The following is a 13,995-nucleotide window of genomic DNA, read 5'->3' on the forward strand; positions in this document are numbered from 1 at the left end:
AGAGTCTTAGCTGCTTCTGGCATCGTCTTCCGAGTCGTATGCATCTTTCATCTTGCATTTATGCCCACTGCCTTTGGCTCCGCCAGGGGCCGCTTTGCCCTTTGTCGCCTTCGATGCTGCCTTTCCCGTGACCTTGCGCACAGGTTTACCCTTCTTCTTCGCCTTCCCCGCCTTCTTGGGTGTGAGTGCTTCTTGGACCTCATGTTCAGATCCTTCTTCTAATGCCTGTGCTGATCCATCAAGTGGTGGAAGAGGATCATACTTGGCAGGAGCAGCTTCGCCATCCTTGTCGAAGTACTGGGTGAATCGCATGGTCTGCTCAGGTCCATGTTCCTCTTGGCGTGCCCGCCAGTGGTCGAGGAGGGCACGAACGGGAACACTTGTCATCTTTGAGGGATCGATCCACTGGAAGTTCTCAGATAGCATCTCTGCTGGAATAACCTCATTGATGTCGTCTATGCTGTTCAGCTTCGTCCATGGCGACTTGCAGTTCCGAACACCCTTTGCCAATGCTGTAAACTGGTCAGCATCTCTCAACACCAAGTGGGAGTGTCATACCGTAGTGATGATTCATGAAGTCTCGAACTTGTACCTTCATCACCTTGAGAGGCGCTTCCGCCATACCTTCGGGCACTGACGGGAGCAGAGGAAAACCATTGGCCCTCAACCAAATCTTGTCCATGGCCCGCATGCAATCGGCAGGTGTCTTCTTCACCATCACCATAGTCTCAGTCACACCTAAGGAATCAGGTCAGTGTGCCAGTGACAATGCAACTGAGGTCTTCTTACCGTATTCGCCTTTGGCCCACTCAGAGAACACCTTTGCTAGAGGCTGGTAAGCACGCAGCCACCCAGGATAGGCCCCGAATGGAGTTCCATTGGTGATGGCGTGGTTGACCTCCACCCTTCACTCTGGTATTAGCAGATGGCGACAGTCGGACGGTCTACACTCACATCTCTACCTTCAGACTCCCCGCTTCCTTCGGATATGCTAGCATGAATGCCATGCGAATGCCCATGGTGTCCCACATAGTCTTGGCAAACTTCTTCAGATATTGCATCATTCGCTGCTCCCTCAGCCTGTCTTAGGTCAGGATTTGCCTTATGCTACGTGACAGGACATACGCACTTCATTTTCGTCTTATCATCCAGAGTGCCATTGCGCCAACTCTCCGCCTTTTCCTCATACACCTTCTGCTCCTCCTCGGACAGTTTTGCCCATTCGGCACTCCGTGCGACTCTCCACACCTTGGAGACATTGCAACCCTTTTCTGCTGCGAGTGCTCGCGCGGCCTCAGTCACCTTGTCCCTCTCCAGCACATCCCACACCTTGAAGGCATTTGGCTTGCCAGAAACATGCATACGCTTTTTCGTCGCTTTCTCCTGCGCATGGCGGGCGTGGTTATTGAGCCACTCTCGGATTTTCTGCGGTGAGAGTTAGTGGAGACCTCACAGACATGGAACACTGCTCACAGTTTCCACAATGATGTCGTCATAATTTGATGCGTCGATAAACTGTGTCTTCAGCTTCTGGCGCAAGCTCTGAACCAGAGTCTTGCGACCCTTGGCATCTGCCATGTTATAAGACCGCAGCTTCTCAGAGAGTATGGGCTGATGCTCCGTCAAAATTACAAATCTTGCCGGCATGCTTTCTCAATGTCGAGGATGAGATTTTTGTGTTGGGGCAGTGAAGGGGGTCGATAGTTCAACGGGCAGCGCTCTGTCCATTTCTTCGTCGGCCGCCCACAACTCAACATGCATGTGCTGATGGCCCATTTGGGCTTACACCAATTACCCTCCTCGCCATGGTGTGTGGTGACTGCTGAAGCATTGTATGTGTATTTTTCGCAGTGGCGGGAGGTGGTAGTAGGTATGCACTAGCATTCATGCCTGGTGAAAGGCAATGTTGAATGCCGCTTCTATGGCAGAGCACACCACGCCAACTTCATCTTGCGAATGCTGGGTGGAGGCAATCTGTTGATCATCTGCATGCCAATCTGTGGGATAAAGGGCTTCCTCGGAGTTAGGCTCGGCCAATTAGATGGCGGTGATGAAGGGCCCAGACATGGCGGACCACCCGGCCCATGATCCGGCATGGCGGCATCAAGTCCGGCTCGGCGGCATGATGAACATGTGAGATGTGCAAGGGACGTGCTTGCAAGCAATATGCAGGCAGATGAATGCATACTGTTCTTTGCCATTCTGGCCCCTCCTACATTCTCCCCTGCATCTGCAAGCCAACCACCTGAGCCCGCCATACACCTGTGCGTTCCTTCAACCGATGCATGCTGTAATCGTCCCATTGATTGGCAGACAGTATCAAGATGAGCAATCTGTCACCCATGCCACTGACCGATCAGATAGCAGGAGTCTTGAAGCTCATGTTCCGCCGAAAGCTCCATCTGGCCACTCATGCAGCCCATTCTGTGCCATCCATAGAAGTGCCTCCGTCCATGCCATTCGCCCTCCTATTGGAGTGCAATGGCATTGCAGATGCTCTTGTGAAGGCCATCCGTAATCCTGGTAGTCATTAGTCTTGCCGCAGGTCTGATCACACTGATCACGCCATTGTAATAGTAAGGCTGCAGTGGGACATTGATAGATATTGCGACAGCCTTTCAATTCAGCCCACGGGGCAGAATGAAGTCCTCGAGGCAGAACTGGAACGGAAGTGGCCTCCTCCATTTGGTGAGAGCAAAATACGCATAGACCAGCCCGCCACCCTCGTGGACATGCACCGCATCTTGGCTTGGATACTTCCAAGAGTGTTGATACCAGACCACCAGGTGAGTGGCTTGCCCAGCCTTGCACTGTGATCTGACAAATTTGTCAGACGAAGATGCTCCAAGCGACCAGGGCCCTACACCCAGCAATAGCAGCCAGTAAGCCTTCCAGCAATAGCAGCCAGTAAGCCTTCCAGCACCACCGCCAGTTGGCGACACAACCCGTTGTACTTCTTGCCTCCTGAGGAGTGTGCCCAATTCTCAGCAGGCTCCTTGTGTCTCTCGCCAGGTTGGTTCCAACAAGTAAGAGAGGTGGGTCTCCTCGCCATGCCATTTGCCTTGCATCTGGACAGCCTTTGCAGCATATGGAGTCTGGGAGGCTGGAGACCTCCGCCAGCCTGAAGCTTGAGGGCGGAAGAAGTTGGCTGCATGATATTCATGACTCCTCCGCATTGCTGGGCGCCATCCTGGCCATCGTTCACCCAACGCTATATGCCGCAGGACGCCAGTGCTTGGGTTTGATCCAGCAAGACCCAGAATTGCAAGAGATGGCGCTGAACTGGTCGTCGCCATTCAATGCGCTCCAGGTGATCGTCAACCGGGAAACTCCTTTCCACTGAGATAGCAAGACAAGATACACGTTCTGCGACCTGTTGGCGACGTTGGGCAACTACACTTGCGCGTGGTTGAACTTCCCCGCCATGCGTGTCGCCATCGATTATAGTCCTGGAACCGTCATAGCCTTCTGTGGAAAGGCGATTCGTCATGGTGTCACTCGAGCAGATGGTGAAAGGCTCATCTATGCATACTTCATGCGAGAGGGTGTCCAGAACAGGCTAGGCATTCTGGCGCCCCACTGGATGCAAGCTTCATATTACGCCTCACACATTGGCATGTGCACAGTTCATCACCGAGTCTGCATTCCTAACTCAGAACAGGTCCTAACTGGCTCGCTTATTAAAGGGACATCATGCCAAAGACTGATGGAGATGAGAACACTATGCAGGGGATGGAGACTGTCGATGGCAGCTTCGTTGGCGGGACAAAGTTGGTGGAGGTGATGGCGAAATGTATGGAGTCACGAATTTCCGAATCCTAGCTGAAGGTTGGTGAGCGCGGGGTACAAGTGCGCGTTTCACATCTCGACAGTGTTCAGCTCAAGGTGTAGTTATCACTGATGGCAGCGTATGGTTGGCGGACCTCGAAGTCGGCAGAGGTGGTGGCGAAATGTATTCGGTCGAGAAGTTGTGAGTGCTAGTGGGGCAGATGGCGGCAGTGTTGGCGAGCGCGCGGTGCAAGTGCACGTTTCCCTTTTGAACATTATGCTACTCCGAGTCAAGGCAAAGTTAGCACTGAGGGCGACATACGATTGGCAGACCTCTCGCCAACATGGCATCCTTATCTGCATAACACTGATATGGTGCCTAAAGAGACCACGAGGTGATAAGGCCCAGGCATTGCAGCCATTCTTAACCACCTTGATGAGTAGTCTGGTGGGCAGCAAGGCCGTGTGTGATTTGCACGTGTTGTGCGATAGGGACACAATGCTCATCGATTGGCTTGGAATACGACTCCCCACTGACCTGAACCATGAGCAGACGCAACAAAAGCAGGCTCATTGTAGACCTGGATGACGAGGTTGAGTTTGTGACCAAGGTAGCTAAGCAGACCACTAGGGGAGTACGCTATGTGGACGTACCTTTGCCCATGCCCACGGGTTCAAACGTGCCATCGCCTTCCAAAAGTCCATCGAAGGCTCCAGCTTCAGGCTCCTTGTTTAACTTGGATGATGGCGACGTCCTGGGCAACATAGGTGTGCCAATTCAGCTGGATCCGGCGGCTCGGAAGACAAAGGTGGGCACTCCCGCCATGATCATCTGACAGTCTGACCATGCACGATAGACTCAGAATGACTTCATGAGGGACTGGATACCCCACCGTGATGACTATCTTCATGCCATTGTCGAGATGAAAGCCCTGCCTGAGCCCAGAAACTGTGCGGAATGCAAGGTTGGCGAGGGACGGTGGCGATGCCTGGACTGTATGGGCAGACCGCTCACCTGTACCGACTGCTGTCGTAATGGCCATCAGCGTGCTCCTTTCCATCGGATAGAGCATTGGCAGGGTCAGTATTTTGAGCCGGCATCACTGTATCGGGTTGGCGTCTGCATCCATTTGGGGCATGGCGGAGATCCCTGCCCTCTGGGCACCTTCACAGCACATAACAACCCTGCGCCGGTGGTGGCCCTGGGGTCCGATTTCTGAAATGCCTCCAATGAAGACCTAAATGCACATGATGGCGAGGTCCCATTCAACTTTGCACCTCTGGCAGGCACCCTTGATGGTGAAGCAAGGCAAACCGACGATGCTCCCGATCCCACTTGGGAGGAAGATGTGCCACCGGTGCTCTCCCGGCCACCTCGCCATGATAGTTACGGGAATCGGATCATAGTCATTGTCGACATCTCTGGCGTTCACCATATTGGCGTTGACTGGTGCCAGTGTGAGATGGCAGTAGAGCGTGACATGCAGCTTCTTCAAATGGGACTTTACCCTGGTACCGTCAAGGATCCCCATACCGCCTTCACATTCTCCATCCTCGATGATTTCATTCTGGAGAACAAAGAGTGCAAGACGGCGGCATTGAACTACTACAGCAAACTCAAACAGGTCATGAGGAATGCCTTCCCTGGCACTGTTCCCGTAAGTGTTCACATGCATTCCCATGGCCCAACCGTTCATGCCAGTTCCTCGCCAGGACCGTTATCGTGAGCTGATGTGAGTGTCCTGCCAATGGTGCCAATTCAAATATCGCAAGTGGCACGGCTTCTCACACGATGCCCTCCGTCCTGTGGAGAAGGGTGGCCTCACCATCTTTTGTCCCGCCTGTCCCCAGTCTGGGCTCAACCTGCCTTTCGATTGGCAAGCAGATCCAGTGCAGTGGAAGTTCAAACGTGGCTTCGTCATGGATGGCAATTTCAGTGCAGAGCACATGAAGATGAAGCACCCCAAGGAGGACGTCGCCCTCAGTGACGGCCAGGCATTCATGGTCGGCCAAGAGGATTACAAGGCTCATCTGGCAGTGGCCATGGAGTCACATCAGGTGCATGTCTGGCTGCACGTTCTTCTTCCGCCCTTGACTCCTAAGCCCACCAGCGCTCCACTTGTCACGAGCACCGCGCTGTCAATCAGGCCAATGTGGATCGTGCCAACCTCGATGCCACAGGAATTGGGGCCACTGCTTGCGCCAGACATGGTTTCTTCGTCCCTCATACTGTCGTCAATTTCCAGAAGGGAGAAAGGTTCGCATATGTCTCTTGTCATGATTCATTCTCACTGATGCACCCTCTGCAGACAAATGAATATGGATTACTCTCTCAGCAATGCGCTCCTGACCCTCACCGGTATCACCCTCATCCTCATCATGTACGACATCATGTGCCAGTATAGCATTCATGTCCGCAAACATTTCCGCCACAGCGCCTATCTGAGGATGCCCTTCGAGCTCAAGGTAGACTAAGGCATCGGCTTGTTTCATGTGCACGGATACCAAGATTGCTGCTTCCAACGGTTCTCGCCCAACTTTATAGTTGGCGCTGGTATGGTCGATGGTGAGGTTATCGAGACCCTGTGGGTGCCGACAAATGAGGTCTCAGGCAGTACCAGGGGCATGACCCGAGCTCACCGCCAAGAAGTCCTTGACGATCACATGAATGACTCCAACTGGAAGAAGACGACTCGCATGGGTGAGCCTGGTTCCTCCTTCCCTATTTGCCACCTGGCTTATGCTGCCTATAGTGCCAACCTTGATGACAAAGTGGAAACGCATGCTCCTGGGCTTCCCACGAAGCAAGGAGTCCTTTGAAGCTTTATCTGCATCCACAGATGAGGATGTCCTTGAGGCATGGCAGAAGGAGTACGATGACGCTATGGAGGCTCGCCAAAATGATCCGAAGATCATGGACACCTTCGATGTCCAGCTCATGAAGGGTGAGTATCCTTCCATCGTCGTGTGGCATGTAGTTGACGTGAATGCAAGCCCCGGGTAAAGACCTCACCCAACTCAGACTGGCGGGCGAGGAGTCCGCCAAGGGCTTGGAGAAGGGCACCGCCGGATGGTTGTCGACTGGCCTCAAAATTCAAGAAGCACAGTGAGTTTGCCTCATCTTAACAAAAATACAGCTCTGACGGCCTTCAGGCTTAAGCTTGCGAATGATATCCGCAAGGCGGGTCAAAATCCGAGTGTGGCGGAGGACCTCAAGACTCTCGAGCGCCGTCAGCGCCTCGAAGTCAGCATTCTCACATTCCAACGTCGCTCTGAGAAGTTCATGGGAAGGTTGGAGGACGTTCCCGCCATGGAAGATCGTGACGACGGTGCGCTCTGGGATTCCTTGGATGAGAATCCTTTTCAAATACACCCGGAGGACGCTGAGTATGGCGAGGATGTGATTCCTCCCGAGCGAGCTTCCTTGAATTTACCTTCGCAGATCAGATTCGTGGCCGCCGTCGCCAACGGGCTCCAGACCCTGGCGGCCCAAGAGTTGGAGTTGCGCAAAGGCCTGATGAATGACATCCTCCATGAGCTTCGCATGGCCCTTGGACTGAAGTCTTACCTCTACCGCAAGAGGGTTTGTCCTGCCAACAGCGTCGGAACCATGACCCATGCACAGGCGGAGGTTCATGCTGCCAATCAGACCGTCTTGGCCTGCGCCAGGCTCTATTCCGCCAACCGACGCGCCATTATGCGCTTGGGCGCCACCGATGAAGACTTGGCCCTCTATCGCCCTTTGGATAAGAAGGACCTGCACGTGAAAACTGCCGTCATCGAGGCTAGCACCTCCGGGCTCAGGAACGTCAACCTGGCTTGGTTCTGGACCATGGATGTCGCTGGAGATCGAGGTTCATCAGAATGGATGGACGAGTGTTCGTAATTGTCCGATCGATCTCTAGGCCTCCTGCTAATTTACCCTCCAGTCTATAGAGTAAATTGGCTGCGTGCCAGAGCTCAATATGAGAGATGGAGGGAGGAGCGTGTCTTGGTCCACTCGGAAATGGCCTGGACCATAGCCACCTTCAAGCGGAATGCGGAACGATGGGCTCACTGGCTCGAGATGACGGATTCTTCCTGGCAGGGTCATGTTTGCTATGCCGCCAGGCAAGTGAGTATGTGGCGGACCTTCACCAGCCACGCCACTGACACCTTCAGCCACATCCTCGCCCTGGACATTGAGGACGAAAGGGCGGGCAATGAAAATGTGCTTTGAGTCAGGGTTCACTGGGGTGTACGCATATTCATGTTTGCTATATCGATGTAGTGATCGTCATGTATGTAATTCCTACTCACCAATATCACATTTGGCGAAGTGACCTCCATCCTCGCCTGAGGGCTTCATCTCAGCATGTGCTCTCCAATCGTATGACATCAGACATCAGATAAGGTCGATCAGATATCAACCTCGGATCATCCACTCACTGTCATGTCTGCCCAGTCTTCAACATCAGATGCGCGCCCCTGCCTGTTCTCCAGAGGGAGGTTGCAGTTGGAAGTCTACACTTGGAGGATCCAAGAAGCTGTTCTGGCACTGGAGCCTCACCCAGATCACTTCACCAAGGTCCATTGGGAGGAAGGCTTGTGCCGGGAGATGGTACACCTTTCTTGCTGATATTGCCTGACCCTGCTGAGTCCTGTGCAGTTCGCCGTCAGGGGTATCTGTGGCAACCTCGTGTTGGCAGGTCATGCTGACCATATTGACCATGGTGGAGTTATCGCCAGTGTCCTCACCATCTGCACTTTTAATTGCGAAGTTCTGCGCCCCATCAGCATTGACGTCAAGGCGATTCCACGCCCCACCACCCTCGTTCCTCGTCCTAAGAACCTACTCGAGGATTCACCCGACTACTGGTGGAAATGGGATCGTCAGGTTGGGCCGGCGGGGAGCCCTATGGAGGCCTGGTGGTACAAACTTGGTGATCCCTGGGTGAGTGGTACGTTCCAGCACCTTACAGTCTTGCTGAACCTCGAGAACGTAGGAGAAGGTGTACACCGTCTCCGAGTCTACACTGGTGCAGCTTGAACAGCTGCATGTTCGCATCGCAAACCTCACTAGTTGGTTGCACGAGAGGACAGATCAGAACCTGGATGTGGTGCTGGAAGAGCTGCAGGAGGCGACACGGCAGCTGCGTGAGTTAGGAATGTAATCGCCCAATGCCAGGCATCCGTTCGTGCTATAGTGTGTCGAATATAAGGTTGTCATGTCTTTGAACCTGGGCAATGTACCTGGTGTGGTAAGGCGAAACATAGTAGCCACATACTCACCTCACACACCCCCAATGGTATCTGATGCATGTCCCAAAAGCCAATGCCACATGGGAGAGTTTGGCGAAGTCATTCTGGACTGCATGTTCAGATGGCGAGTGATATCCACCACAGTTCGCCAACCCTACTCACGGTGGAAAGGACCGCCATTCGTCTCCACATACTCTACCCAGAAGGGCACATCCCAAATTGTATCTGATGCATGTCTCGAAACACCGATGCCAATTGGGAGAGTTTGGCGAAGTCATTCTGAACTCCATGTTCAGATGGCGAAGGATATTTGCCACAGTTCGCCAACCCTTCCCACAGTGGGAGAGTGTGTGATACTGCAAGGAGAGCTGATAGCGAGCTAACCAGAATGGGAGGGAATGATGGGTGTATTATGTGGAAATTATTGGCTGGCGGTAGCTCCATCATTGCCCTGTTAGGCAGTGGATCAATCACTGAAAAATATGCCCATGGCGGTGGACTGATCGCTGAGAACTACACCTATGGCGGTGGGCTGATAGGTCTGAGCAAGAGGTGCTGCATGAGCAACGACTCGGTGTCGGAGCCCCCTTCTTCTGTGGTGTCCTTCGGCTCTTACGCTGATTCGCACACGTCCGCATCCTCATCTACTTCGTGCTCTTCGGTTGACTTCGGGTACAATCCGTTCACTTCGTATGGTCTACTTCTTGGCTCGGGCAATCAGGCGTGGCATCCGCCCATGCTTCCCCCCAACCAATCTCCACATTTCATACATCCGCCCATGCTTCCCCCCGACCAATCTCCATGTTTCATACATCCACCTATGCTACTCCCTGACGAATCATCCAGTATGTTCCTTCACCCACCCATGCTTCACCAAGATGACACGGACACGATACGAGCCCAGTTGACAACCTAGGGCAAGGCAAATAACTCAGCTATGCCCGGGCTAGTCAGATATTTCAGGCGACCCATGCCTATGGGCTCAGAAATATACCTATGGCGGTGGGCCGATGGCTGTATAATAGCCCCGTGATGGTGGGCCGATCGCTCAGAACACTACCTATGGAGGTCGGCCCATCGCTCAGAACCCTACCTATGGGGTTGGGCCGATGGCTGTATAATAGCACTGTGGCGGTGGGCTGATCGCTCAGAAATATACCTATGGTGGTGGGCCCATCGCTCAGAACACTACCTATGGTGGTGGGCCGATGGCTGTATAATAGCACCATGGCGGTGGGCCGATTGCTCAGAACACTACCTATGGCGGTGGGCCGATCGCTCAGAACACTGCCTATGGCGGCGGGCCGATGGCTGTATAATAGCGTCATGGCGGTGGGCCGATCACTCAGAAATATACCAATGGCAGGGGGCTGATCGCTCAGAAGTATACCTATGGCGGTCGGCCCATCGCTCAGTACTACCACGGTGGCGGTAGGCCGATGGCTGTATAATAGCCCCATGGCGGTGGGCCGATTGCTCAGAAATATACCTATGGCGGTAGGCCGATCGCTCAGAACACTACATATGGCGGTGGGCCGACGGCTGTATAATAGCCCCAGTGGCAGTGGGCCGATCACTCAGAACACTACCTATGGTGGTCGGCCCATCGCTCAGTACTACCACGGTGGCGGTGGGCCGATGGCTGTATAATAGCACCGTGGCGATGGGCTGATCGCTCAGAACACTACCTATGGCAGTTCGCCGATGGCTCAGAACTGCTCCAATGGCGGTGGGCCGATGGCTGTATAATAGCCCCGTGGCGGTGGGCCAATGGCTGTACAATAGCCCCGTGGTGGTGGGCCGATCGCTCAGAAATATACCTGTGGCGGGAGGCCGATCGCTCAGAACACTGCCTATGGCGGTCGGCCCACCGCTCAGAACACTACCTATGATGGTGGGCCGATGGCTGTATAATAGCACCGTGGCGGTGGGCCGATCGCTCAGAACACTACCTATGGCAGTGAGCCGATCGCTCAAAACACTACCTATGGCGGTGGGCCGATCGCTCAGAACACTGCCTATGGTGGTCGGCCCATCGCTCAGTACTACCACGGTGGCGGTGGGCCGATGGCTGTATAATAGCACCGTGGTGATGGGCCGATCGCTCAGAACACTACCTATGGTGGTGGGCCCATTGCTCAGAACACTACCTATGGCGGTATAATAGCCCCATGGCGGTGGGCCGATCACTCAAAAATACACCTATGGCGGTGGGCCGATCGCTCAGAACACTACCTATGGCGGTGGGCCAATGGCTGTATAATAGCCCCGTGGCGGTGGGCAAATCGCTCAAAAATACACCTATGGCGGTGGGCCCATCGCTCAGAACTATCACCGCGGCGGTGGGCCCATGCCTGTATAATAGTAGCATCATGGTGGTGGGCCAATCGCTCAGAAATACTCCTATGGCGGTGGGCCCATCGCTCCAGCATTCCCTTCATCGCCATGAGCCGATCGCTGACAGCTCCTTACACAGACCGATGGGCCGACGTCCGCTGGCTGTCCAGTTCATGACAATGTCAGGGTAAATGGGAGTCCAGTTCACAAACATGACTGAATGGGCTGGATTTTTGCTCCTGTCAATTGCAGGGAAATGGGGATTGATAGGTCAAAGTCATCTGGGGTGTTTTTAAGGGCCCCTTGATGTGCAAGCTCATCCGCTCCTGAATTTCCTTCCTCTCCTGAATGACCTTTGACCCATTTGAAGGAGGTGATTGCTGCTCTTTGACAGAGGGATGCTGCTGTTGCTTGAAAGAGGGGTGCATTGTGGGTCCCAATCCACCCCTCATCTTCCCAGTGTGGGAGGTGTTTGGTGAGGCCATCTATGGCATATCGGGAGTCACTAATGATGTGGAGGGGGGCATTTATTGCTGTTGTCTGGGTAGTGTATAGAATTGCGGCGATTTCACCTGCCTGGTTGGATGCCATACCATCCAGAAGGTGAAGTGCTTTGTTTCGTGAATCGTTAGGTCCATACCAAATTCCGCTACCTGCTTGTGCTGTTGCTTCACCATTTTTGATGCAGGATCCATCAGTGTAGATTGTGACTGCATCATTTGGGATGCCTCTTCCCAGTCTTTTTGGGAGTTGTGCACTGACTATGGTGGAGTCTGTGAAGACTCGAAAGACATTTGCTAGGGGGCCAGGGGTGGTGGTGGATGGGTCAAGGAGTATTCTGTCCTGATTTTGTGCTGCTTCCCAGTTACGTCATCTCTGCTGTTTAGTGAGAGAGAGGTTGTCTGGTGTCGGGTTTATCTCTGGGTTCCACTTGGGGCCCAGGAGAGAGATGGCATGGAGGGCAGCCTTCATACAGTGGTGTGGGTGTTCACACCCTTTGGACTGGTCAGTTGCACATTGTGTACATCAACAGTTTCTACGAGGAAGGTGTGAAGGAGACATGTTCGGATCATGCTGTCGTTTGGTGACATGCAGAAGGTCACCTACAGATTGAACATTGTGTACACTGCGGAGGCATTTAGAGGTTGGTGTGTTATTTAGGCGGCGGAGTAGAGAGCTTGCTCCAATATGATACCAAAATGGGAGTTGCTTCTTGAGAGATAGGGGTAGTTTGAGTGCGGCAAAGTTAGCATTGTATAATTTCCCAGCACGCAGCATTCTGAGAAGGTCTTGTGGTAGTTTGGAGCGTGAGTGGGTGGTTGTGTCCCATGTCTGAAGAAAGACATTAATCTGAGAGAGTTTCTGTACATTTCCGGAGCTGGATGCAACACATTTATTGATGAGAACATTGGCTAGGAAGGCCCACAAGGGGCGGGATGGGGAGAGGTCTAGGAAGGGTCGTAGCCATTTAAGGTCAATTGCAAGGTTATGACTGGTGAGGTCAAGGAGACCAAGTCCTCCTTGGCTGGTTGGGAGGTATAGGGTTTTAATGTTGATGAGTGGAATGCGATTGTCATCCCATATGAATTTTCGGATTATTGAGATCAGGCTCTTCTCAATATGTTTGGGCATTCCTTGAACAGTAGTAAGAAATTGTGTCATACCTCCTACAATTATTTGCACTACAAGGCAGTGTCCTTTGAGAGATGGGTGACTTTTGTTCCAGCGTGTGAGAGCTGCTTGTATTTTCTCTATCACCATGGGCCACTGTGTAGTGGGCTCAACGTGGTTCCCAATCCAGCCACCAAGAATTCGGATTGCTTCCCATCCTTGGCAATGTGGGTATTAGATGGGAAGGGCAAGCTGTCGGGTGGATTTTCCCGACTGGTGATCAATTCAGTGCGGTATTCTGGGTTTCCTATTGGTATGATTTCGGTCTTGTGAACATTGAATTTTGCTTTGGCGGCTATGCACCATAGGTCAAGTATTTGTTGTAGAGTGTGGAAGTTATCTGATTCTGCTAGGTATACAGTTGTGTCATCCACAAAGAGTGTAGTAATCAGGCGGTCAGGTACACCAGGAATGTGAAAACCATGGAGTGATGAGGATCTGAGAAGGCATGCAAGAGGTTCAATTGCAATGTCGAAAAGGAGACATGATATTGGATCGCCTTGGCGTACTCCCCTAGTAACATGGAAGGAGGCACTGATTTCCCCATTAATGATAACGACAGTTTCTGCATGATGGTAGAGAGATCGAATTGTGTTTATAAAGAGGGTAGGAAGGTTGAAGGCTTCAAGGGTATGCCATAGGTAGTCATGTGCAATGCGATCATAAGCTTTCTCCTGATCTAATGCAATTATGGCTCCATTTTCTTCTACTGCTTCTGCATAGTCAATCATAAGGCGTGACAAGCAAATTTGATCATGTATATTTCGGCCAGAGACAAACCCTGCTTGAGCAGGGTGAATAAATTTGGGTGCAATTACCGATAGGTGTAGGGACAAAGCTTTGGTGAATATTTTGTAATCGGTGTTTAGTAATGTTATGGGCCGATAATTGGCAATGTCTCGCCGATCATTCTTCTTGTATATTGGGCATAGCCAGCCTGTAGCGAAGCTTGCTTCTGGTATAGTTCCATGGGTTTCG

At 52.7% G+C, this 13,995-nt stretch overlaps 4 protein-coding genes across 4 annotated transcripts; 3 read left to right on the top strand and 1 right to left on the bottom strand.

Annotated features, from left to right (window-relative positions):
* Positions 1-6: 6 nt before the first annotated feature.
* On the bottom strand, positions 7-1,647 carry SCP_1703010 (hypothetical protein; the record flags this gene model as incomplete). The annotated part of the gene is made up of 6 exons (XM_027765087.1): positions 7-512; positions 559-738; positions 790-905; positions 955-1,080; positions 1,130-1,425; positions 1,474-1,647. 6 exons carry the CDS (start codon positions 1,645-1,647, stop codon positions 7-9), a joined length of 1,398 nt encoding a protein of 465 aa, XP_027620888.1.
* Positions 1,648-2,166: 519 nt separating this feature from the next.
* SCP_1703020 (hypothetical protein) lies at positions 2,167-2,911 on the top strand (the record flags this gene model as incomplete). Its single annotated transcript, XM_027765088.1, has 4 exons — positions 2,167-2,264; positions 2,318-2,523; positions 2,578-2,786; positions 2,834-2,911. 4 exons carry the CDS (start codon positions 2,167-2,169, stop codon positions 2,909-2,911), a joined length of 591 nt encoding a protein of 196 aa, XP_027620889.1.
* Positions 2,912-4,313: 1,402 nt separating this feature from the next.
* Positions 4,314-4,604, top strand: SCP_1703030 (hypothetical protein; the record flags this gene model as incomplete). The annotated part of the gene is made up of 1 exon (XM_027765089.1): positions 4,314-4,604. The coding sequence occupies one exon, from the start codon at positions 4,314-4,316 to the stop codon at positions 4,602-4,604; it is 291 nt and encodes a 96-aa protein (XP_027620890.1).
* A 660-nt stretch (positions 4,605-5,264) lies between these two features.
* Positions 5,265-9,925, top strand: SCP_1703040 (hypothetical protein; the record flags this gene model as incomplete). The annotated part of the gene is made up of 14 exons (XM_027765090.1): positions 5,265-5,426; positions 5,471-5,491; positions 5,542-5,826; positions 5,880-6,025; positions 6,078-6,234; positions 6,340-6,469; positions 6,522-6,713; positions 6,763-6,874; positions 6,922-7,646; positions 7,698-7,882; positions 8,213-8,368; positions 8,417-8,701; positions 8,754-8,904; positions 9,468-9,925. 14 exons carry the CDS (start codon positions 5,265-5,267, stop codon positions 9,923-9,925), a joined length of 3,165 nt encoding a protein of 1,054 aa, XP_027620891.1.
* Positions 9,926-13,995: the final 4,070 nt, after the last annotated feature.

The sequence above is a fragment of the Sparassis crispa genome (genome assembly GCF_003851025.1).
Source record: "Sparassis crispa DNA, contig_000016F, whole genome shotgun sequence".
NCBI lineage: Eukaryota > Fungi > Basidiomycota > Agaricomycetes > Polyporales > Sparassidaceae > Sparassis > Sparassis crispa.